Genomic DNA, 25,336 nt, shown 5'->3' with positions numbered 1-25,336 from the left:
AGCCTGCAGGCCGGAAGAAGCGGTGCGGCGGCCGCTTGAAAATCTAGCTGACCCAGGGGCGGCCGCAGTAGCTCCGGCCCGCGGAGGCTGGCGATGCGGCCACGGGGAAGGTTACCGCGTGCTTCTGATAGCCGATTTTTAAAGTCAGGGCTTGAAAGAACAAACAAAATCTGGGGAAGAGTCAGGAATACACTGCCGGAAATCGTGGTATCCATAGAGACGCTATCGGAAGTTGGGGTTGCTAGGAAGCCGCGGCGCGTCCGCTAAGCTGCAAATGGCTGAAGTCCCGGAGGATTACGATTCCGGCCCAGATGAAGATGGAGAGCCGGAGTCTAAGAGGCCTGAACTGCCTGAACTTCATAAATCATATGAAAATGCCGAACGAGACACCATGGCAGAGGCAGACTCGAAGCTACCAGCAGAGATTTATCACGAGCCACAGCCAGAGACCGAGAAAGAGGACTTCAGAGAGGGGGAGCCAAAGAGTGCTAAGAACGTGCAGCTGAAACCTGGCGGGACGTCCCTGGAAGGCATTGCCAAGGAGTCCAAGAGAGACGTACCAAGCGAAACCGAACCAGGGATTCCCCAAGAGGTAAAGTCGGAAAGAGAGATGGGAGAGTTTTTCAAAGATTTGGAGGCCCCTATGGATGAAACGCATGAGTCAGACCTAGAGCCACCAGAGGAGGCTAAACTAAATGTTACAGAGGATGTGTTCCTAGAGTCAGCTATGGAAACAGATCCAGTGCCACCAACGGAAACCATGTCTGAGGTTTCAGGGGCCACAGTCAGAGAGAGAAATTTAGAATTACTAGAGGAGGGGACGGAACTGGGGGTTCCAGAGGAATCACTTAGAGTGCAACATGAAGAGACAGGTGTAGAGCCTCCAGAGCAGACCAAACTAGATTTTCCAAGTGAGAAACCAGGAGAATTACTTGAAGAGACAGATCTTCAGCCACCAAAGATGACCAAACCAGAGATTCCAGAGGAGACACAAAGAGAGTCAACTGAGAAGAAAAGGACAGAGCCACCTGAGCAAGCTAGACCAGAATTTCCAGAGAAGGAACCAAGAAAGTCTAGTGAGGAGGCAGGTCTAGAGCCTCCAGAAGAGACTCAACCAGAGGTTCCAGGGGAGATGCAAAGAAAGGCAACTGAGGAGAAAGGGACAGAACTACCTGAGCGGACTAAACCAGACCTTCCAGACCACAAGTCAAGAAAGTCTACTGATGAGAACGTCCCTGAGCCACTAGAAGAGATCAAATTAGAGTTTCCCGAGGAAGAATCAAGAAAACCAAATGAGGAAACAATTCTAGAACAATCAGAAATGATGAAACCAGAAAGTCCAGAAGAGATAAGAAAATCAAATGAGGAAAAAAATCCACAACCACCAGAGGAGACTGGTCTAGTGCTACCACAGGAGATCAACCCACAAGTTGAAGAGAAAACACAAACAAAGCCAACTGAGGAGAAAAATCTAGAGTTACCAGATGAAACCAAACCAAGAGAGACACATGTAGAATTTCCCAAGGAAGACAGGCCAGAACCAATCAAGTCTAAGTATTCTGTAGGAAAGGATGAGCTAGAGCTCCGTGAGCCTAAAAGAGGAAAGCGGTCACTAAGTGACGAATTTAAAAAAGAATACTACGCATTAGGATCTATCAGAGAAAGTGAAGAATCAATTGGTACACATTACGAGTTTTCACAACCACTCCAAAAATCGTTTGATGTCAGTGAAGTATGCTCATACTCAGATCCCTCAGAGTCTCTGACAGAATTAAGCGAGTTCGTTCATGAAAAGGAAGTTGTAGATTTGTCCCAAGACTTGAAGGAACTGGTCTCTGAAGATGATGAAACCCAGTCAAAACAAGGGACTGAGTTACAATTTGAGCATCTTAATTGGGATCCAGAGAAAGTTGCAGAGTGGATTAGCCAGCTAGGCTTCCCTCAATACAAGGTATACAAAAATAAGATTTTTTGAAATCACATGCTCTCATCTGTCTACCTCTTATTCCTTCTAACCTGGCTTGAGCTCTTACCTCTTTACCGGAAGGAGTATCAAAAAGTCCTGGACTGTGGTAGAGGTAACTTGGATTTTAATTTTGGCCTTGCCACTTATGTATATTTGTATTTTGGGAGAGGAAGGGAGGGTCACATCTGTTTGTTTTTCCTCTTCCAGTGATTACACTTCTCTGCAATCCTTGAATAAAAGACCGAGAAGAGTATATAGACCTCCTTTCTTTTTCTTTTTTTTTTTTTTTTTGAGACAGAGTCTTACTCTGTCGCCCAGGCTGGAGTGCAGTGGCACGATCTTGGCTTACTGCAAGCTCCACCTCCCCTGGGTTCATGCCATTCTCCTGCTCAGTACCTCCCAAGTAGCTGGGACTACAGGCGCCCGCCACCACACCCAGCTAATTTTTTGTATTTTTAGTAGAGACGGGGTTTCACCGTGTTAGCCCGGATGGTCTCGATCTCCTGACCTCATGATCCGCCAGCCTCAGCCTCCCAAAGTGCTGGGATTACAGGCGTGGGCCACCATTTCCCGCCTTAGACCTCCTTTCATGGAAAACTGTATTTTTAAGTAGATTTTGTTCAAGGTAGGCTTTTTGGTACTTTGTCAAGTTGTTTTAGTGGCAGCTCCCTTACTTTGAACTTGTGCCATTACTCTTTCAAGTGTCAGCCCCAAATAATGTCACATGTATCATGAGCATATAAGTGTATTAAGTCAGCCAGTTAACCAAAAATAGTTTTAATAAAAAGACAGTGTAAACCTCTTATTTCACTGATGCCAACTAGGTTTAAGGCTACCACAAAACAACAAGATCTGAAACCTTTTGTACCTACTATACTTACAAATGTAATTGAGACATGAAGAAGCACTAGTTGTACCATGCCAAAAAAAAAGGTTAAAGAGCAGTGTAAAATTTAATAAAGAGCTTACAAGGACAAATTGTGCCATTATTGGGATAGAAAATAAATTTAAGCTACTCAGGAGGCTCGGGCGGGAGGACTGCTTGAGCCCAGGACTTCGAGGCCGCAGTGAGCTATGACTGCGGCACTGCACTCCAGCCTGGATGACAGAGCAAGACCCTGTCTCTAAAAAAAGAAAAGAAAAAATGTTTTTTTCTCAGGATAGAACAAACATGATTTCTTCCCTTCCTCTCTCTTCCCCCCCTTTCTTCCTTCTATTTGCAGTGCATTTTTTAAGTGATGTCCTTGTATTGACAGGAATGTTTTATCACAAACTTCATCAGTGGCCGAAAACTCATTCACGTCAACTGCTCAAACCTCCCTCAGATGGGAATAACAAACTTCGAGGACATGAAGGTGAGTTGTGTCCAAAGTTTCCCTACAGAGCACTGTAACAGTGCCACCATCTGTCTCAAACCAACCTTTTTTGCCTCCAGCCTGGGCTCCCATTTCTGTCAGTGGTGTCATCATAATTCCAGTCCCTCAGGTTCACAGCGGTTGCCTCCTCTTTCTCCTTTGATCCCCATAAATATTCCAAGAACTGTCCATTGCTCCTGTGGCACTTACACCATCTGGCTTTCTTCTTTCCCACTTTTCAAACCTTATGGCCTCATGCCTAGAACACCGCAGTGGCCTCCTGCTTTTAGCCTTTCTCCGTGGGCCCTTTGGATTCAAGGGCCCTGCTTTTATGCTCTCACTTTCCACCTACTTATGTACTATTCAGAAACCTTCTTTGGATCCCTTCTGCTTACCAAGATAGTCTCAGCTCCCTAGTTTAGAATTTAAGGCCCTCCACAAGTTCTTTCCCCTACCACTCCTCCACATGAATTTTGTGCTCCAGCCTACCACCAGGTCTAACTCACACCTTCGCAAACCTGCCTGATGCATTCTTCTCTCTATGTCTTTGCTCAGTTCCCCCATCCTCTGTATTACTAATATGAATCTTAATCATCCTTCAAGACCAATTCCTCATTTGCATCTCCCCAAGAAGTCTTTCATAATATTCCCAGCCCACAGTAGCCCCCATCCCGAGTTCTCATGACATTTCGTGTCTCTGACACCCATTTGGCACTTATATAACACCATATGTATTTTGCCTGCTTTGCTGCCTAACTTTGAAACAAGCTACATTAACCACTCTGAGCCTCAATTTTCTAAAATCTCCAGCACCAACAGTTCATGATTATACTCCTTTGCATAACAGTACCCTCCATTTGTAGTGCTTTGCAATTTACAAAGCATCACAAACAATCTCACGGGTAACTTCTCCTTTAGCACCTCACCCCAATAACCCTCCAAGAATGAACAGTTCTTGGCATAACCATGGTTTTTCTCAGCACACCCATGCCCAGAAATGCTCCACCTCAGTGGTTTCCAAACTTGGGTCGTCTTCAGAATCAAATGAGATTTTTTGAAAAAGATACATTCCTAGCCTTCATCCTGCAGAAATTTGGATTCATTAGGGCTGGGTAGGCCCTGGAATCTCTTCCCTAGATGACTCTTCAACTGGCTTTATAATCTTGTAATTCCATAAGTCATATGGTTTAGAAATAAGAAAACTACACTTGTGACTACCCGAGTCCTTTTACTAGCAACAAGATATAAGGAAGCTTTTTAAATTATTAAACATATAGTCCTAACTGAGCGTTTACTTTCTTGAATTCTGCTAATAGCTATCCTTTGCTGAGAGCTTACTGTGGCCTCTTATATGTATTATTTCACTAATTCTCATTTTACAGAAGAGAAAACTGGGGCCCTGAAAGGTGGAACAAGCTATTCAGATAATACAATTTTTCTGTTTTGTTTTGTTTTGTTTTTGTTTTTTTTGAGACAGGGTCTCACTGTGTCACCCAGGCTAGAGTGCAGTGTGACCTTGGCTCACTTCAACCTCCACCTCCTGGGTTTAAGCGATTCTCCTGCCTCAGCCTCCCAAGTAGCTGGGACTATGGGTGTGTGCCACCATGCCCAGCTAATTTTTTTTGCTTGTTTTTTTTTTTTTTTTGAGACAGAGTCTCGCTCTGTTGCCCTGTTGCCCAAGCTGGAGTGCAGTGGCACGATCTCAGCTTATTGCAACCTCTGCCTCCCAGGTTCAAGCGATTATCCTGCCTCAGCCTCCCGAGTAGCTGGGACTACAGGTGCGTGCCACCATGCCCGGCTAATTTTTTGTGTTTTTAATAGAGATGGGGTTTCACCACGTTAGCCAGGATGGTCTTGATCTCTTGACCTTGTGATCTGCCTGCCTTGGCCTCTCAAAGTGCTAGGGTGAGCCACTGTGCCTGGCTTAATTTTTGTATTTTTAATAGAGACAGGGTTTCATGATATTGGCCAGGCTGGTCTCAAACTCCTGACCTTAAGTGATCTGCCAGCCTTGGCCTCCCGAAAGTGCTGGGATTACAGGCGTGAGCCACTATGCCTGACTTATATTCAGATAATAAGTTTAAGAGCCAGGATTTAAGTCCATCTTGTGTGACTTCCCAATCCATGTTCTATTCAAACCACTATACTGTGTTGCCTCTCTAAGTGCACATTTTTGTTACCATAAACTTCTATGTACTATAAACATTATGATGTGGAAATGATCATTTATTTATTTATTTTTGAGACAGTCTTGCTCTGTCACCTGGGCTGGAGTGCAGTGGCTCGATTTCAGCTCATGGCAAACTCTGCCTCCCAGGTTCAAATAATCCTCCTGCCTCAGCCTCCCAAGTAGCTGGGATTACAGGCACGTGTCACCATGTCTGGCTAATTTTTGTATTTTTAGTGGAGATAGGGTTTCACCATGTTGGCTATGCTGGTCTTGACCTCCTGACCTCAGGTGAGCCACCCACCTAGGCCTCCCAAAGTGCTGGGATTATAGGCATGAGCCACCATGCCCGGCCTGGATCATTTATAATATATTTGTATTTCCAACCATGCCCTCACTTAACTACCAACTACTGCCAGATAAATATTGTGTTCTTTTTATGTTCAAAGATGACACAGCTGTGTTTATGAACTCTAATTTCTACTTAAGGTATAATGAATTTTCTAGATAAAAATAAGGAACAGGCTGCTCTGCCTATGGAGCAGCTATAGCCCTTGACTTTCTTAATAAACTTGCTTTCGCTTAAAAGTAATAATAAGGAACAGAATTAGCAAAATAGTAAGCTGTCAAATTCCTGGAACATTTAAGTACCAAGAATTTCAGCTTTTTATCATGAGAAGGCATTTTTAAGAGTCAGACAATTCATTCAGCTCCCTTGGCTTTCTAATTCCAAAAGTACAATATCAACATGCAATAATAAAAACTCTAATTATGCTTTTTCTTATCTTGCAAGACGCAAGAGGTTTTAAAAATCTTCTGAAATCCTCAAGAGTAAATGATGAACCCAGTGGTCTGTCCTTATATCTAAGAAATTTGAATAAGCGAACTTTGAGATACTTATTATCACAGTCACCTCAGACAAATGTGGCCTTCCCTTGAGGTCACTAGAGTAACATAAAGACCAAGACATTCAAAGTATGTTAGATAAGCTTTGCTTGACACTTAGACCCATATGAAAAAGCTGATTATGGCCACGCCTGGTGGCCCATGCCTGTAATCCCAGCACTTTGGGAGGCCAAGGCAGGTGGATCACCCGAGGTCAGAAGTTCGCCTGGCCAACATGGCGAAACTTCTTCTCTACTCAAAATACAAAATACAAAAATTAGCTAGGCATGTTGCGTGCCTGTAGTCCTAGCTACTCGGGAGGCTGAGGCAGGAGAATAGCTTGAACCCGGGAGGCGGAGGTTATAGTGAGCTGAGATCGTGCTCTCCATGAACTGCATTCCAGCCTGGGTGACAGCGAGACTCAATCTCAAAAACAAACAAACAAACAAAAAACTGATTATGCTCTAAGACACATAACTTCTAGGAAGTCATACATGAACTCAAGTATGCTTAGTTCATAGACTAAGCATAGTCTAAGTCTTTTAGACTTACTGATATAGAAAGCTTTTAAAATGTCTCCGTTGTACTTATAGCACCTAGTACACCCACAATTTATCCCATGACAACAGTTAAATAGTATAGTTATCTTTTTCATGCTGACTCTCCCATATCATCATTTATGGACTTTTGGGAGAATAGAAGGAAGGAAGAAAGAGCAGATTGCTTGAGAGTACGGAATTCTGGACGTGCTGCTAAGAATTTGAACAATATTGCCACTGTGTACCTCCTATACAAGCCTTGCAGCTAATTTATGGCCATTTTCTGTTACCTTCAAAGCCCGCATTTACTTCCATAATTTTTGAATTACTCATGCTTCACCTGTAGAAATAACTTACTTGTCCCTTTGTCCTTAGTGCAACATATTAAGATAACCAGAGAAGAGCAAAATATGTGTGTGAGACTGGTGAGGACTGCAGGAGAAAAGAAGCACTAATTCTCCTTTCCCCACCAGCCAAGGAAGCGCTTGAATCCACTGTCCTGTCTTTCCCATTCGTAGTGATACGTTTAGCTTGGTAAAAGGAGAGAGAAAGTCAATCTCAGTTATTCTAAGGACAAGCTAGACAAGCTAGCATTACACTTGCTTCATTTTTCTCTTAGAAAATAATTCTTAAAATACTTTAACTCTTCACCGTATCAGATGAACAAAAGAATTTTGTGATAAATATCTGAAGAACCTTGATGAGTTACTTATTCCTGTTGTATGCATGATTTTATAGTATAAGGTATAGCTTTATATGCTTTACAATATCTCAGCAGTTTTACTACACTTGCATTGTTGCAAACTATTTAAATAGCACAGATTCATAACAACCAGTCAGCAGTTGAGTATCATTAGACTAAAATTTTTTCTTTTTAAAAATCCTTTTAATTTTCAAATAATTTCAGTGTTACAGAAGAGTTACAAAGATAGTACAGAGAATTCGGGGTTTTTTTTGTTTTTTTTTTTTTTTTGAGACAGAGTCTTGTCCTGTTGCCTAGGCTGGAGTGCAATAGCATGATCTCGGCTCACCACAACCTCCACCTCCCAGGTTCAAGCAATTCTCCTGCCTCAGCCTTCCTAGTAGCTGGGATTACAGGTGCCCGCCACCACGCCTGGCTAATTTTTTGTATTTTTAATAGAGACATTAAACACTATGTTGGCTAGGCTGGTCTTGAACTCCTGGCATCGTGATCCGCCCACCTCGGCCTCCCAAAGTGCTGGGATTACAGGCGTGAGCCACCACGCCCAGCTGAATTCTGGTATACTCTTAACCCAGTTTCCTCTATGTTAACATCTTAGTTAACAATAGTACATTTATCAAAGCTAATAAATTAATATCAGTATTATTAGTATTATTAAACTATAGACGTTATTCAGATTTCTGCAGATTTCCCACTGATAAATGGTTTTTTGTTCCAGTATCTAATCCAGGATTTGCACTTAGCTGTCATATTTCGTGGGTCTCCTCCAAAAGGTGGCAGTTTTTTATTTTTGTCTTTCATGACCTTGACACTTTTCTTGAAGAGTAGTGATCAAGTATTTTGTAAATTCCCCTCAATTTTACCTTGTCTCATCTTTCCTATTATTAGACTGAAGTTATGGATTTGGGGGAAACCAGTCACAGAGGTGATGAGCCCCTCCCATCTCATCATATCAGGAGGTACATGATAGCAACATGATTTACTGCTGGAAACATTAACGTCATCACTTGGTTAAGGTGCTGTCTGTCAGGTTTCCTCATTATAAAGTTACTGTGTTTCCCTTTACAAATTCTGCTCATTTTTTTTGAGATGGAGTCTCACTCTGTCACCCAGGCTGGAGTACAATGGCGCGATCTCGGCTCACTGCAACCTCCACCTCCCAAGTTCAAGCAATTCTGCCTCGGCCTCCCGAGTAGCTGGGATTACAGGCGCCCACCACCGCACCTGGCCAATTTTTTTGTATTTTTAGTAGAGACAGGGTTTCACCATGTTGGCTAGGCTGGTTTCAAACTCCTGACCTCAGGTGATCCGCCCGCATTGGCCTCCCAAAGTGTTGGGATTATACCCCCTTGTCTGTTTATAACTACTTTTTCTGACATTGAGAAACTTGGCTCTCCTTATATGTAAATATGTTTCCCTGTGAAAAACAGATTTACCAAATAGAGTTCAGTGTTTGCGTACAACTGTTTCTGTCTTTAGCCTTTCAGTATCTAGACAGAGCACTGTTTTCTTAAAGTTACAGGTCAGCTCCTTTCCTCCCCACCCCCTTCAGTGAGATTATGTCTTACTCTATAATACAGTCAGATTCATTTGTCCACAGCCTTTACTCCATCCCAACATCCTGGATTTTTTTTTTTTTTTTTAGGCAAGGTCTTGCTCTGTCACCCAGGATGGCATGCAGTGGTGCAATCTCAGCTCAGTGCAACCTCCACCTCCCGGGCTCAAATAATCCTCCCACTTCAGCCTCCCAGGTAGCTGGGACTACAGCCACATGCCACCACACCCGTCTAACTTTTCATACTTTTTTGAGGGGGTAGAAATGGGGTTTTGCCATGTTGTCCAGGCTGGTCTTAAACTCCTGCGCTCAAGCAATCCATCTGTCTTGGCCTCTCAAAGTGCTGGGATTACAGGCATGAGCCACTGCACCCTCACTTCCTGGCTTTTTAAAAGTTTGCATGCAGTAAAACCATTATTTGTTGTGTGTAGTTCTGTGGGTTTTGACAAATGCATGCAGTCATGTATCCACCACCAAAGAACCATACAGAACAATTCTGTTACTCTAGAATTTCCCTCTGTGGTCAGCCCATCCCTTTACCCTAATCCCCAATCTGTTTTTGATGTCACATAAGTGGAATCAAATAATGCATATTCTTTGGGTCCGGTTTCCTTCCCTTAGCAAAATGCGTTTAAGATTAATCCATGTTGTTAGATGAATCAACAAGCAGAGTTTAAGGAGACTACACATCTGCTTTAATAATGCTGGTATAGGCTGGCTGCAGCAGCTCAGACCTGTAATCTTAGCTACTCCAGAGGCTGAGGTGGGAGGAATGCCTGAGCCCAGGAGTTTGAGGCTGCAGTGAGCTATGGTCATACCACTACACTCCAGCCTGGGCAACAGAGGGAGACCTCATCTCTGAAATAATAATAATAATAATAATAATAATAGTGGTATAGATGGTTCATATTTTAACCACAACAATTATGTCTTTGTCCTTAGGTTTAGATCATATAAATTATAGGTTCCAATTATACAAATATGCAGTTACATACTATGAGGTAATAAACAATACACAATAAATTGGTGATGAAGCAAAACCATCAGTAGTTTACAAATAAAAGAACAGCAGCCTTTGAAAACAATGATCAACATAAGTTACAATGATAATATAGTAGTAATAATCTTCTTGAAAACTGCAGGCATTGCAGGTAACTGGTTGAGGCCATGTGAAGTAGGTGTTCTGCTGTGCCACCTTAGAATGTAGAATTACGAATCCTTAGAAAACTAATCATCCTCACAAATACCTATTTCCAATAATCCTTACTAACTCAAGTAATTTACCAGTAAGTTTCTCTAAGTCTTAGGCAAAAATAAACTCTACTACTTGTTGTTTGTTCATCAGAACTAAAGAGGCTGGGCACAGTAGCTCACGCCTATAATCCCTGCACTTTGGGAGGCTGAGGTAGGAGGATCGCTTGAGCCTAGGAATTCGAGACCAGCCTGGGCAATATAGTGAAATCCTAGCTCTATAAAAAATAGTTTAAAAGTTAGCCAGGTGTGGTAGCACATGCTTGTAGTCCCAGCTACGCTGAGGTGGGAGGATCACTTGAGCCCAGGAGGTCAAGGCTGCAGTGAGCTATGATCGTGCCACTTCACACCAGCCTGAGTGACAGAGCAAGACCCTGTCTCAAAAAAAAAAATAAATAACTGAAGAAAGAAATTGCAGTTTTAGTTCAATCTGTCACTTGTCAGAGGAACTTCTTGTTTCACTGATGAACTTCAGACACGCTTAAAAATCACTGAATAGGAAGAGGGATAGTCAGATTGTATTTATTGATTTCAGTGCTGTGCAATGAACAGCTTTCTAACACTTTTTTATGAAATTATTTTTATTAAGAAACCCTAAGCACCAAGAGCCATAAAAAACCCATATCATTTGCTGTTATAGCCCACAAAGGGAATATGAGTAGATTATATATATACTCCCTTCCCAAAACAAAGAAAAATTCCAAAAACACATGAATGTGGCTGAGCAGCTGGCTCACACCTGTAATCTTAGCACTTTGGAGGCTGAGGTAGGAGGATCACTTGAATCCAGGAGTTTAAGACCAGCTGGGGAACATGGCAAAACCCCATCTCTACCAAAAACAAAAACAAACAAACAAAAAAAAGCAGGGGTATGGTGTCATTGCCTCTGTAGTCCCAGCTACTTGAGAGGCTGAGGCAGGAAAATGGCTTGAGTCTAGTTCAAGGCTACAGAGAACCATGATCACACCACTGTACTCCAGCCTGCATGACAGAGCAAGACCTACCTGTCTTGATAGATAAAGAATGTGTCGAGGACACTTTTAATTTCTGCATTACAATATTGTACAAAACAGTAGTGAACCCTCTCAGCCCACAGTGGGCACATAGCTCTTTTTGTTAATCATGTGTATATGACTGCAGTGTACCTCCTGGGAACACCATCTGTGAACCTCAGGGAATTTGTGAAATAACCTTTTCTGTTCGGGGCATTGGAAAGGAGAATCAGGGTACTTGCTTTGGCGGCACATATACTAAAAGAGAATCAGGGTGAGATGCTTACCAAAAAAGGTGCACATGTAGAAGCATGCATCACAAACAAGAAGTTTTAGAAGCCACCTGTTCGTGTGTGTGTGTGTTTTTGTTTGCTTTTGGAGACAGGGTCTTGCTCTGTTACCCAGGCTGCAGTGCAGTGGCATGATCATGGCTCCTCATTGCAGCCTCAAAACTCCTGGGCTCAAAGGATCCTCCTACTTCAGCCTCCCAAGTAGCTGGGACTACAGGCATGCAACTTCACAACTGGCTTTTTTTTTTTTTTTTTCTGTAACAATTTGCTTTTGTTTGTTTGTTTGTTTTTTAAGATGGAATCTCTCTGCATCACCCAGGCTGAAGTGCAGTGGTGCGATCTCAGCTCACTGCAACCTCTGCCTCCCAGGTTCAAGCAACTCTCCTGCCTCAGCCTCCCGAGTAGCTGGGACTACAGGCGTGTGCCATGATACCCAGCTAATTTTTGTATTTTTAGTAGAGACAGGATTTTGCCATGTTGGCCAGGTTGGTCTCGAACTCCTGACCTCAGGTGATCCACCCGCCTCGGCCTCCCAAAGGCATGAGCCACCTCACCTAGCCTTTGTAGTAATTTGGATCTTAGTTCTTAGAAGCCCCAACTGATAAAGATCTCAATTAGAATTCTCACTGGACAACTCAGGAGGCTGAGGCTTGAGGATGGCTTGAGCCCAGTTGTTCCAGGCTGTAGTACACTATAATTGTGCTTGTGCATATCCACTGCACTCCAGCCTGGGTAACACAGCAAGACCCCATCTCAAAAAAAAAAAAAACAAAAACACAATCCTTACTGGGAATGCCAAGGCAACTATACCCATAAACCATCTCTAGAGTCAACAAAACCAGTTCAAGTAAGATCTGAGAAACATGGTATCTTGCCTATCTAAAAGGCACTGCTAATGGGCAGTTTTATATCAGGTTTAGCATTGTATGTGGCATGAATTTTACAGTCTTTCAACTCTGACCAGTAGCTTTACATTAAAAAAAAAAAAAGTCCATTCCAAATACCCTTTGGCTGTAATCTAGCAGCAATTTCATGGACTTCTCATCCAGAGGCAGACTATGAATTCAAACAGTGGTGTTATAACTGACCTAGGATTAAAACTAGAATTTGAAAGGCAATCACTATATAAACATATATATTTATTTATATATATTTATATAGTGTCATATAAATATATATATTTATTTTTATATATTTATATAGTGTTTATATAGTATTAAATATATTTATATATATTTATATAGTATTTATATAGCCACCATGCTTGGCTCTGAGTTATAATTTTTTTTCTTAGTTGCACACTAAATGAGCCCCTTATAGACAAGTTATTTAATAACCTTCCCAGAGATAGTCATGACTCCTAATCTCAACATATTATCTGCTCTTATGCTTAGTCAAATTGCTCAGCAAAAACAAAGAAATGAACCCATCCATGGCCATCTGATGCAAGGGCCTAGAAATATCTTAAATGGTACTTTGAAAAGGATAATAAATCATGTGACATTTAAGAAATTGGTTTTGGTAAGGTTAGGCTAGTAAGTCTGTGAATTTATTTTATTTCCCCATAGAAATAAGGAGTTGGTGGGGTGCGGTGGCTCACGCCTGTAATCCCAACACTTTGGGAGGCTGAGGTGGGCAGATCACCTGAAGTCAAAAGTTCGAGACCAGCCTGGCCAACATGGTGAAACCCCATCTCTACTAAAAATACAAAAATTAGCCAGGCGTGGTGGTGCACGCCTGTAGTCCCAGCTACTCAGGAGGCTGAGGCAGGATAATTGCTTGAACCTAGGAGGCAGAGGTTGCAGTGAGCCGAGATCGCGCCACTGTACTCCAGCCTGGGAGACACAGCAAGACTCCATCTCAAAAAAAAAAAAGAAAGAAAGAAAGAAGGAGTTCACATTCAAGAGGCTTAGAAAACGAAATAAATCTTCTTTGATCTGGTTGTGTTTTCAGGTTAGTCTAATTAAAAAATTATCCTTGCATTTCAGGCAATTTCTCGACATACGCGGGAGCTCCTGGAAATTGAAGAACCATTATTCAAACGCTCCATCAGCCTTCCCTATAGGGATATTATCGGCTTGTATTTAGAGCAAAAAGGTCATACGGGGATAAAATCTGATGCCTTGACTTTATCTGAATTTGTCAAAGCAGCAGGATTACAGGATTATGCACCAGAAATAACTGCCCCTGAAGAGAATGAGGAATTACCTTGCACTGAACCATAGGAGAAAGCCGCTTCACAGAGCTTGAAAGATCAAACTAAATTACTTGCGGGAAGAGGTATGGTCTTTTTTGGTTTTCTTTTTCTCCATTTTTTTTTTTTTTTTTTTTTTTTGAGACAGTCTTGCTCTGTTGCCCAGGCTGGAGTGCAGTGGTGCATTCCCCGCTCACTGCAACTTCCAGGTTCAAGCAATTCTCCTGCCTCAGCCTCCTGAGTAGCTGGGATTACAGGCACCCACCACCACACCCAGCTAATTTTTGTATTTTTAGTAGAGATGATGTTTCACCATGTTGGCCAGGCTGGTCTCAAACTCCTGACAGTTGATCTGCCCGCCATGGCCTCCCAAAGTGCTGGAATTACAAGCGTGACCTACTGCACCTGGCCCTTTTTCTCCTTTTCATTAAGATCAGAGTTAGAACTGCTGGCTTCATTCCTAGTTGTGTCTCTGATTTATGTTACCTTCCCTTTGTTTTTGCAATTTAACCCCTTGTTAAAACAAAGATAGTCACGCTTATCTTTCTGGGTAATTATAAGAATTCCTGAGCTGGACAAGGTGGCTCACATCTGTAATCCTAGCACTTTGGGTGGCTGAGGCGGGCAGATCACCTGAGGTCAGGAGTTCAAGACCAGCCTGGCCAACAAGGCGAAACCCCATCTCTACTAAAAATACAAAAATTAGCTGGGCATGGTGGCACATGCCTGTAGTCCCAGCTACTCAGGAGGCTGAGGCAGGAGGATCATTTGAACCCAGGAAGCAGAGGTTGTAGTGAGCTGAGATTGTGCCACTGCACTCCAAGCTAGGTGACAGAGCAAGACTCTAAAACGAACAAAGAAAACAAAGCAAAACAAAATTCCTGAAAAATTCTAGTAATGCACCTTGTAGTAGGAACACGTTGGGGAAATATAATTAAAAATAAAATCTCCTGCCAACTCCAGAGAGAGAATTCTCTCCACAAATGCAGAAAAGAAACATTTTTATTCTTGAATAAGCATTAAACTATGATGCACATCACAGGCAAGCTGCTAAAGAGATTGCAAAGACAAATCTCACCCTTTTAGATGGCAGAGCAGATACAATCCATGACATACATGTGAATTATCTGTGTCCAAAGGAAAAATAAAACTTCTGTCTTGACAACAAGCAGAAGTTACTATTTGGAGCCAGGTACCTAGGCTAAACTCCCACAGAGACAGGGAGACAAAGTACCAACCTCCTCAGTGCTCACATTTCAAAGAGATGTCTCCATGGCATCCCAAAAGAGTATGTCCTGAAGTATAAAATGCTAGAGACTTATTCAGCTTTTTAAAAAGATTTACATACATCTCCAGGGCATAGTAAAAGGATTTATGGTGACAAGTTCTTTAAAGGAAATGGTTGTTTTTTGTTTTTTTTTTTGAGATGGAGTCTCACTCTGTTGCCCAGGCTGGAGTACAATGGTGTGATCTTAGCTCACTGCAACCTCCACCTCCTGGGTTCAAGTGATTCTCCTGCCTCAGCCTCCTGAGTAGCTGGTATCACAGGAATGAGCCACCACACCCAGCTAATTTTTTTGTATTTTTAGTAGAGACGGGGTTTCACCATGTTGGCCAGGCTGGTCTCAAACTCCTGGCCTCAAGAGATCTGCCTGCCTCGGCCTCCCAAAGTGTGGGGATTACAAGCATGAGCCACTGCGCCCGGCCTAAAGGAAATGTTTTACGAAAAAGAAGTGGGGAAGTTCTCTCTTCCTTTTGGCATCAGGGAAAATTTAAAAGAAAAAAAATTTTTTAGCTATGTATGTATCTAAATATGTAAATATCTAAACATGGCTCACCACTATGAAATAGGTTCTGTGGTTTGCTTACAGACTCTTTTATGTGGTACTTTCCAGGTCTTTATAATATAAAATTTAGGCTAGAGTCTACCCATGACTGCACTTCTCAAAAGAAATTATAGGCTGGGCGCAGTGGCTCATGCCTGTAATCCCAGCACTTTGGGAGGCCGAGGCAGGTGGATCACCTGAGGTCAGGAGTTTGAGACCAGCCTGACGAACATGGAGAAACCCCGCTGTCTCTTATACACATCTAGATGTGTATAATTAGCCAGGAGTGGTGGTATGTGCCTGTAATCCTAGCTACTCAGGAGGCTGAGGCAGAAGAATCACTTGAACCCGGGAGGTGGAGGCTGCAGTGAGCCAAGATTGCGCCATTGCACTCCAGCCTTGGCAACAGAGCGAGACTCCATCTCAAAATAAATAAATAAATAAAAATAAAAAAGAAATTATAAAATATTTCTCGTTACCTGAATGGCTCCAGTTCCCCTCTAGTTTTACAGATTTAACTGCTCATTCTCTTCCTGAACTCACATTTTAATCCTGAAAACAACTGTGGGCTAACAACAGTCCTAAAGGACAGTGATGAACCTCCAGTTCCCTACACCTGAATGAATAGTAAAAGATATATTTTTCTGTTTTTCCACTGACAGAAGCAAGAGTGCCTCAAATGAACGTTCATGCCAAGTGTTAATATTTGATGATGAACCTAATATTTTCCCAAATTGGACTAACAAAATTTTATCAGAAACCATTCTAACACCATACCATTGCATTTGCCTGGCTCACGATTATGTAAAAAAACGAAATGTAAATGATTAACCTAAGACCATGGTGATTTACATATATAGCGAAAGGTTTTGTTCAAAAGCCGTTTAGCATTTAGCAAACAGCAGTTATGTTCTATGACAGAGCATAGTGACATCCCTGTTGTTTTCAACTCTTATAATTGACAAAAAGTATTTGTAAAACATAAAGGAAATCAACAAATTTGCAATACAGATCTATATTTTGCAAAGTTAGTTTTAGCCATTAAATACCAGTTTTTAAAATGATTTAAATGGGAACAGCTGTAAATAAGCTAGTACAAGAACAGTCATATATAGTCAAAATAAGCATGAGAGAAGCCATAATTCAATTAAGATGGTTTACCATACCTTCACTTCCCTATCCAAAATTGTGAGAAAATCAAACTATATCTTTTTCCAGCTACCTACTGCTAGCAAATGGATTGAAATTTGATTTATTGGAAAAGAAGTTGCAGTATGTAATTGTCTAAAACTTATAACATTATAACTTCTTGGATTTTAGAAGAGAAATAATTTGTATTAATAAGCCTTTTCTGCGGGAGCAGCTTACTTAAGTTAGGTTGTATAGTTTCACTAGTTGCTTCTGAAAGCCAGATACATATTGATGGATAGGACCACTTGTTTTATTCTACGTTTTCCTCATCAGTACAGTTTTCTAATTCCTGATGTCTATCATGTGGCAAACACAATACAGTCACAAGACTCCCACAATCAATTGTGATAATCAGGGCATGATATTGTAGGGAAAATCTGTGAGTGGGAAAAAATCCTGATTCCCGAGTTCTCTTATTGGGATGGAGAGCCTGTGGAAACAACTGGCTGTTCTTTGGTTAGGGAGATGCCAAATGAAGCACAGTACAGATGGGTAAGGTGGTCTTGGAGAACAGGACTGCTTGAGAGATGCTGGCTAAACGGAGTTTCCTTGAGTTGCACAGCAGTCAGATCAAACCAGGGGAAAGGCCTGAGGTGAAAGAAAAATTGTTACTTTTTTATGTCTGTTCAGTATATCTGATTTGGCTGTCAAACACATCTTTTAAAGAAAGTTTTCCTCATAACCTTTTCATAAACTAGAAATTCAGCTAGAACTAGTCAATGTGTAGATTTAAGTGTACTTAATGGTGATTTATCACACTTATGTACATTTCTCTAAGTGTGTTTGGAGAGGAATTCATAGAGAATTATTGTAATATTGACATTGACACCCTTTGCAGAATATTTTTCTTGAATTTAGAAAGAACATAACATAAGAAGATAGTGGACATTAAGCAAGGAAGAAGTCTTATTGCTTTTAAGATAGTCTCTTTAGCTGTATAGATTAAAAAGTAGGCTGGGTGCAGTGGCTCATGCCTGTAATCCTAGCACTTTGGGAGGCCAAGGCAGCAGGATCACTTGAAGTCAGGAGTTTGAGACCAGCCTGGACAACACAGTGAGACCCCATCTGTACAAATTAAAACAAAAAAAAAAATTAGCTGGATGTGGAGGGACACACCTGTAGTCCCAGCTACTCAGGAGGCTGAGGTGGGAAATTGCTTGAGCCCAGCAGGTCAAGGCTGCAGTGAGCTGTGATCACACCACTGCACTCTAGCGTGGGCTACAGAGTGAGACCCCCATCTCTAAAAAAACAGAGAGAGAGGAAAGTTAATATGCAAATGAATACTTAACGGGGCAACATTAAGTATTAGTCTATAGTGTAATTCAAGGTAAAAAGCCTTAAGACGGCCGGGCGTGGTGGCTCAAGCCTGTAATCCCAGTACTTTGGGAGGTGGATCACGAGGTCAGGAGATCGAGACCATCCTGGCTATCACGGTGAAACCCCGTCTCTACTAAAAATACAAAAAATTAGCTGGGCGCGGTGGCGGGCGCCTGTAGTCCCAGCTACTCGGGAGGCTGAGGCAGAATGGCGTGAACCCGGGAGGCGGAGCTTGCAGTGAGCTGAGATCCAGCCACTGTACTCCAGCCTGGGCGGCAGAGCGAGACTCCGTCTCAAAAAAAAAAAAAAAAAAAAAGCCTTAAGACATAGGGTTTCGATATTTTTCAAAAGATCAGGAGAGCCAGGCACGATGGTGCGCACCTGTAGTCCCAGCTACTCAGGAGGCTGAGAGAAGAGAATTTCTTGAGCCCAGGAGTTCAAGGCCAGCCTGGGCAACATAGTGGGACCCTGTCTCTTAAAAAAAAAAAAAAAAAAAAAAAGATCAAGAGTAAGGCTAAGGCAAAGATGCCTGCTCTTACCAGTCTTATACAACACAGTACTAGACAGAAGTTCTAGGCAATGCAATAAGGCAATAAAAGGAAATTAGAAGGCATGGACATTGGAAAGGAAGAAATGAAACTGTCTCTATTCATACATGACGTTATTATCTATGCAGAAAACTCCAAGGAATCTTTTTTTTTTTTGAGATGAGTTTCATTCTTGTTGCCCAGGCTGGAGTGCAATGGTGCGATCTCAGCTCACCGCAACCTCCGCCTCCTGGGTTCAAGTGATTCTTCTGCCTCAGCCTCCCAAGTAGCTGGGATTACAGGCATGCATCACCACGCCTGGCTAATTTTGTATTTTTAATAGAGACAGGGTTTCTCCATGTTCGTCAGGCTAGTCTGGAACTCCTGACCTCAGGTGACCCACCTGCCTTGGCCTCCCAAAGTGCTAGGATTACAGGCATGAGCCACTGCACTCAGCCCAAGGAATCTATTTTTAAAACCTCCTAGAACTAATGAATTCAGCAAGGTTGCAGGATATAAAATAAACATATAAATATCAATTGTATTTATATATAATAGTGATAAACATGTGGACACCAAAATTGAAAATGTTATTTCATTTATTGTCACTCCAAAAAATTATATACTTAGATGTAAATCCAATAAAACATGTACAAGACTTGCATAATAAAAACTATAAAATGCTGATGAAATCAAAGAATATCTAGATAGAGAGACATACTATATTAATGCATGGGAAAACTCAACAAAATGTCAGTTTTCCAAAAATTGATCTATAGATGTAATCATAAAATAAAAATTATTGACAACACCAGTTGCTGGTAAGGATGCAAAGAAACTAGATTATACATTGCTAGTGATAATATACACCGGTACTACTATGAAAAACAATTTGGCAGTGCCTTAAAAAAGTAAATATGCAACTACCAAATGACAATAATTACACTCCTGGTCATTCATTCCAGGTAAGCGGACACTTACGTTCACACAAAAGCCTGTATATGCATGTTCATAACACCCTTATTCATAATAGCCAAAAACTGGAATCAACCCAGATGTCCTTCAACAGGTGAATGGTTAAACAAATTGTGATACAGCCATGCCATGGAATATTATTCAGCCATAAAAGCCACTATTAATACACATAACAACTTGGATGAATCTCCAGGGACTTATGCTGAACGAAAAAAGCCAGTCTCAAAAGGTGGCATACATATGATTCCATTTATATAACATTCTTGAAATGACAAAATTATAGGAATGAAGAACATATTAGTGGTTACCAGGTTTGCAGCTGTGAGGAGGCAACATGAAGAATTTGTTAGTGAAAGAAACTGTTCTATATCTTAACTATATCAATGTCAATATCCTGGCTGTGATATTGTGCTACAGTTTTGCAATATCTATTTCCATGGATGGAAAATGGGTAAATGGGTACATGGGATTTCACTATTATTTCTTAACAATTTCATGTGACTCTGTATTTATCTCAAAAAAAAAAAAATTATCTTGGCTGGGTGCAGTGGCTCACACCTGTAATCCCAGCACTTCGGAGGCTGAGGCAGGCAGATCATTTGAGGTCAGGAGTTCAAGACCAGCCTGGACAACATGGTGAAACCCTGTCTCTACTAAAAATACAATAAAATCAGCCAGGCTTACTGGCTGAATCCCAGCTACTCAGGAGGCTGAGGCAGGAGAATCGTTTGAACCTGGGAAGCAGAGGTTGCAGTTACCCGAGACTGCACCACTGACTCCAGCCTGGGTGACAGAGCTCAACTCCATCTCAAAAAAAAAAAAATCTTGAATTCCAGTTTCTGGTCCAACATGTAAAAAGCTAGAAGTTGCCACTCTATCCTAACAATAATTAAAAAGCTGAACTAAAAAATCAATAACTCTTTTAGATGTGTAAGAAAGGTAGGGTCAAGAACAAACTACTCTCCCTAAGACTGCAGGGACCAGAATGCAAATGCTCAGAATTAGCTTGCTAGAGGAGAAGCTCATGGGCTGAAACCTCTAGGGGAACCCAGTGCCAAGATAGGGAACCCGGAACGGTAACTGACAAGTTGCTGGAGGTTCAGAGTGGACAAGTCTGAGAATAAAAATGTCAGGGGGACCCAATTATTGGGGAACCTCACACATGATTTTTACTTCTAGGAGTTCAGCCAGGTTCTCAGTGATATCTGAGAAGAAGCCCCTTGTGCTTCCGTCAGAGGGAGAGGAAAAGGAACCATTTTGAAATATGCCCTCTTAGCAAGGTTTGCCCTTGGGAGAAACTATTTAACCAGAGCCAAACCTTCTGGGGTTTTGTCTGAGCCTGACTGACCTGGGGGAAGAGAAATAGCCAGTTCCAGTCAGGTCTGCCCTTCCACGTGGAAGGAGTGGGCTCCTCAACTCCAGCCCACTTTAGCCATCCTGTTCCACTGAAGAAGGAAAAAAAACCTGAGAAACACGTGTGAAGTGTCCAGAGCACAGGCTCACTCAAAGACTGAGACCTACTCATAGGACTATAGAACACCTCCCCTCCTCGACTCCTTACTACATTATTAAAGTCCTATTTACAGGCCAGGTGCAATGGCTTACACGTGTAATCCCAGCATTTTGGGAGGCCGAGGCAGGCAGATCACAGTGTCAGGAGTTTGAGACCAGCCTGGCCAACATGGAGAAACCCCACCTCTACTAAAAATACAAAAATTAGCTGGGTGTGGTGGCATGCACCTGTAATCCCAGCTACTCAGGAGGGTGAGGCAGGAGAATCATTTGAACTCAGGAGGCGGCGGTTGCAGTGAGCCGAGATCGCGCCATTGCACTCCAGCCTGCGTGACAGGGCAAGACTCCCCCCGTCTCAAAAAAAAAAAAAAAGGCCTATTTACACCAGTTCTTTTTACCTGGTACAACATGTCTGACTATCAAGAAAAAGTTAACAGGCATAGTAAAAGCCAAAAAACAAAAAAACACCAAAACCCACACTTGGAAAAGGTAGAACAAGCATCAGAACCACATATAGGAGGACTATTGGAATAATCAGACTGGGAATTTAAAATAACTATGAGACCAAGCAAGCTGACTCGCTCCTGTAATCCCAGCAATCTGGGAGGCCGAGGTGGAAGGATTGCTTAAGCCCAGGAATCCAAGCTTGGGCAACAAAGTGAGACCCCAGTCTCCACAAATAAAAAACCTAGCCAGGCATGGTGGCATGTGCCTGTGGTTCAGCTACTCGGGAGAGGTGGGAGGATCACTTGAGCTTGGGAGATTGTAGCTGCAGTGAGCAGTGATCATGCCACTGCACTCTGGCCTAGGTAACAGAGCAAAACCGTGTCTCAAAAAATAAAATATGACTAATATGTGAAAGGATCGAATGGATAAAGTAGACGGCAAGAACAGCCAGACTACGGAAGCAGAAAGAAGGAAGTTCCAGGAACCAAAAATAAATACGACTCATCAAAAACACTGTGACAGAGATGAAGAATGTCTTTGAGGCCCCTATTAGTAGACTGTACATGGCCGAGGAAATAATCTCTGAATTTGAGGATATTTCAACAGAAACCTCCAAAACTGAAAAGCAAAGAAAACAAAGACTGAAAAATACCGAACAAAATATCCAAGGGCTGTGGGACAACTACAAAAGATGTAACATGCACATAATGAGACTAGGAGGAGGAGAGAAAGGAACACAAGAAATATTTGGAACAATAGTGACTGAGAATTTCCCCCAAATTAATGTCAGACACCAAACCACAGATCTAGGAAGCTCAAGAAGACACCAAGCAGGATAAATAACAAAAACAAACAAAAAACTATACCTAAACATATCATTTTGAGACTACCGAAAAACAAAAATAAAAAATCTTGAGATAAGCCAGAGGGAAAAAAACACCGTACCCATAGAAAAACAAAGAGAAGAAAGCTGATTTTGAGAATCATGTGAGCAAGGAGAGGGTGCAGTGAAATATTTAAAGTGCAGGAGGGAAAAAAAAATCACTAACCTAGAACTCTGTGCAAAGTTATCCTTCAAAAGTGAAGGAGAAATAAAGACTTTACCAAACAAAAATGGAGGGAATTTGTTGCCAGTAGACCTGGCTTGCAAGAAATGTTCAAAGAAGTTCCTTAGAGAGGAGGAGAATGATACAGGTCAGAAACACGGATCTACATAAAGAAAAGCAGAGCACTGAAGAAGGAAAAAGTGAAGATAACTTTAGTTTTTCTTACTTCTAATTGATCTAACAGATAACACTGTAAACCAGAAAGTATCTGAGACAAGTGTCAGTCAATTTAGAAAGTTTATTTTGCCAAGGTTGTGGCTATGTGCCTGTGACAGAGCCTCAGGAGGTTCTGATGACATGTACTCAAGGTAGTCGGGGCACGGCATGGTTTTATACATTTTAGAAATACAGGAGACATCAATCACTATATGTAAGATGTACATTGGTTTGGTCTGGAAAGGTGGGACAACTTGAAGTGGGGCTGGGGTTTCCAGGTCATAGGTAGATAAGAGACAAATGGTTTTATTCTTTTGAGTTTTTGATGAGCCTTTTACTGAATACACAATTTACAGGAACAGTCTGTTATGCCTTAGAATGGCTTAGTGAAACAATAGGGCAAATGTTTAAATGTATGTTGCAAAATTGTAGGATACAAGATTAATATGCAAAAGTCAGTCTCTTTTCTATATACCAGCAATGAACAAGTGGAATTTGAAATTAAAAACACATTACCATTTATATTAGCACCCCCCAAAATGAAATACTTAGGTATAAATCAAACAAAATATGTACAAGATCTATATAAGGAAAACTACAAAACTGATGAGAGGAATCAAAAAACAACGAAATAAATATAGAGATTTCGTGTTCATGGAGAAGAAGACTCAATACTATAAAGATGTCAGTTCTTCCCAACTGAATTACACATTCAATGCAGTCCCAATCAAAATCTCAGGAAATTATTTTGTGGATATTGAAAAATTGACTCTCTAGTTTAAATGGGGCCAGGTGCAGTGGCTCACAACTGTAATCCCAGCACTTTGGAAGGCTGAGGTGGGTGGATCACTTGAGGTCAGGAGTTCGAGACCAGCCTGGCCAACATGGTGAAACCCCATCTCTACTAAAATACAAAAATTAGCTGGGCATAGTGGCGGGTGCCTATAATCCCAGCTACTAGGGAGGCTGAGGCAGGAGAATTGCTTGAACCCAGAAAGCAGAGGTTGCAGTGAGCCAAGATGGTGCCACTGCATGGAGCATGGGCAACAGAACAAGACTCTGTCTCAAAAAAAGAAAAAAAAAGTTTAAATGGAAGAGCAAAAGACTCAGAACAGGCTGGGTGTGATGGCTCATGCCTGTAATTCCAGCACTTTGGGAGGCTGAGGCAGGAGGATCACTTGAGGCCAGGAGCTTGACCAGCTTGGGCAACATAGCAAGCTCCCATCTCTACAAAAAAATATAAAAAATTAGCTGGGCAAAATGGTGTGTACCTGTAGTTCTGTAGTTCTAGCTACTCAGGAAGCTGAAGTGGGAGGATTGCTTGAGCCCAGAAGGTTGAGGCTACAGTGAGCCATGATTGTGCCACTGCACCCCAGCCTGGGCAACAGAGCAAGACCTTGTCTCAATGACAAAAAAGACTCAGAATAGCCAACTCAGTATTGAAATGGAAGAACAAAGTCAGAGGAGTAACACTACTCAACTTCAAGACATACATTAAAGCTACAGTAATCAAGACAGTGTGGTATTGGTCAAAGACAAATAGAGTGGAACAGAATAGAAAGCCCAGAAATAGACCCACATAAATATAGTTAACTGCTCTTTGACAAAGGAGCACAAGCAATATAATGGAGAAAAGACAGTCTCTTCACAAATGATACTGAAGCACTTGGACATCCACGTGCAAAAAAGAAAAAATGAATCTAGACACAAACCTTACACCCTTCACAGAAGTTAAGTCAAAATTTGTCACATTCAGAACTATAAAACTCCTGGAAGATAACATAGGAAAAAATCTAGCTGAACTTGGGTTTGGCAATGACTTTATAGTTGTTAACGCCAAAGGCATGATCCATGAAAAAAATAATTGACAAGCTGAACATAATTAAATAATTTAAATTAAATAACTAAAACTAAAAGCCCCTGCTTTGTGAAAGACACTGTCAAGAGAATGAAAACACAAGCCACAGACTAGAGAAAATATTTGCAGAAGACAGATAAAGGACTGTTTTCCAAAACATACAAAGAATTCTTAAAATTCAACAATAGGAACACAACCCAATTTAAAAATGGGCTGGAGACCTTAACAGACACCTCACCAAACACAATATACAAATGGTCAATAAGCATATGAAAAGATGCTACACATCAGGCCAGGCATGGTGGCTCACGCCTGTAATCCCACTATTTTGGGAGGCCAAGGCAGGCATCACCTGAGGTCAAGAGTTCAAGACTAGCCTGCTAACATGGTGAAACCCCATTTCTACTAAAAATACAAAAAATTAGCTGGGTGTGGTGGTGGACACCTGTAATCCCATCTACTCGGGAGGCTGAGGCAGGAGAATCGCTTGAACCCGGCAGGCAGAGATTGCAGTGAGCCAAGAT

General features: G+C 41.7%; 2 protein-coding genes across 3 annotated transcripts in view; one reads left to right on the top strand and one right to left on the bottom strand.

Moving 5' to 3' along the window:
- The first annotated feature begins 6 nt into the window (after positions 1–6).
- SAMD15 (sterile alpha motif domain containing 15) lies at positions 7–13,980 on the top strand. The gene is made up of 3 exons (XM_011988283.1): positions 7–1,951; positions 3,223–3,321; positions 13,692–13,980. The coding sequence occupies exons 1-3, from the start codon at positions 275–277 to the stop codon at positions 13,926–13,928; spliced, it is 2,013 nt and encodes a 670-aa protein (XP_011843673.1). The 5' UTR covers positions 7–274; the 3' UTR covers positions 13,929–13,980.
- Positions 13,981–16,722: 2,742 nt separating this feature from the next.
- NOXRED1 (NADP-dependent oxidoreductase domain containing 1) overlaps positions 16,723–25,336 on the bottom strand; it is a 30,875-nt gene continuing 22,261 nt past the window's right edge. Inside the window, exon 6 of one of the 2 annotated variants that reach the window (XM_011988281.1) lies at positions 16,723–17,502. In XM_011988281.1, coding sequence (XP_011843671.1) covers positions 17,328–17,502 — 175 coding nt within the window. In that variant the 3' untranslated portion in view covers positions 16,723–17,327. The remainder of the gene's footprint in view (positions 17,503–25,336) is intronic. The other variant, XM_011988282.1, reaches the window with a different exon arrangement.

This window comes from Mandrillus leucophaeus, unplaced genomic scaffold (genome assembly GCF_000951045.1).
Source record: "Mandrillus leucophaeus isolate KB7577 unplaced genomic scaffold, Mleu.le_1.0 Scaffold326, whole genome shotgun sequence".
NCBI lineage: Eukaryota > Metazoa > Chordata > Mammalia > Primates > Cercopithecidae > Mandrillus > Mandrillus leucophaeus.
This window is presented reverse-complemented; position numbering and strand designations above follow the sequence as displayed.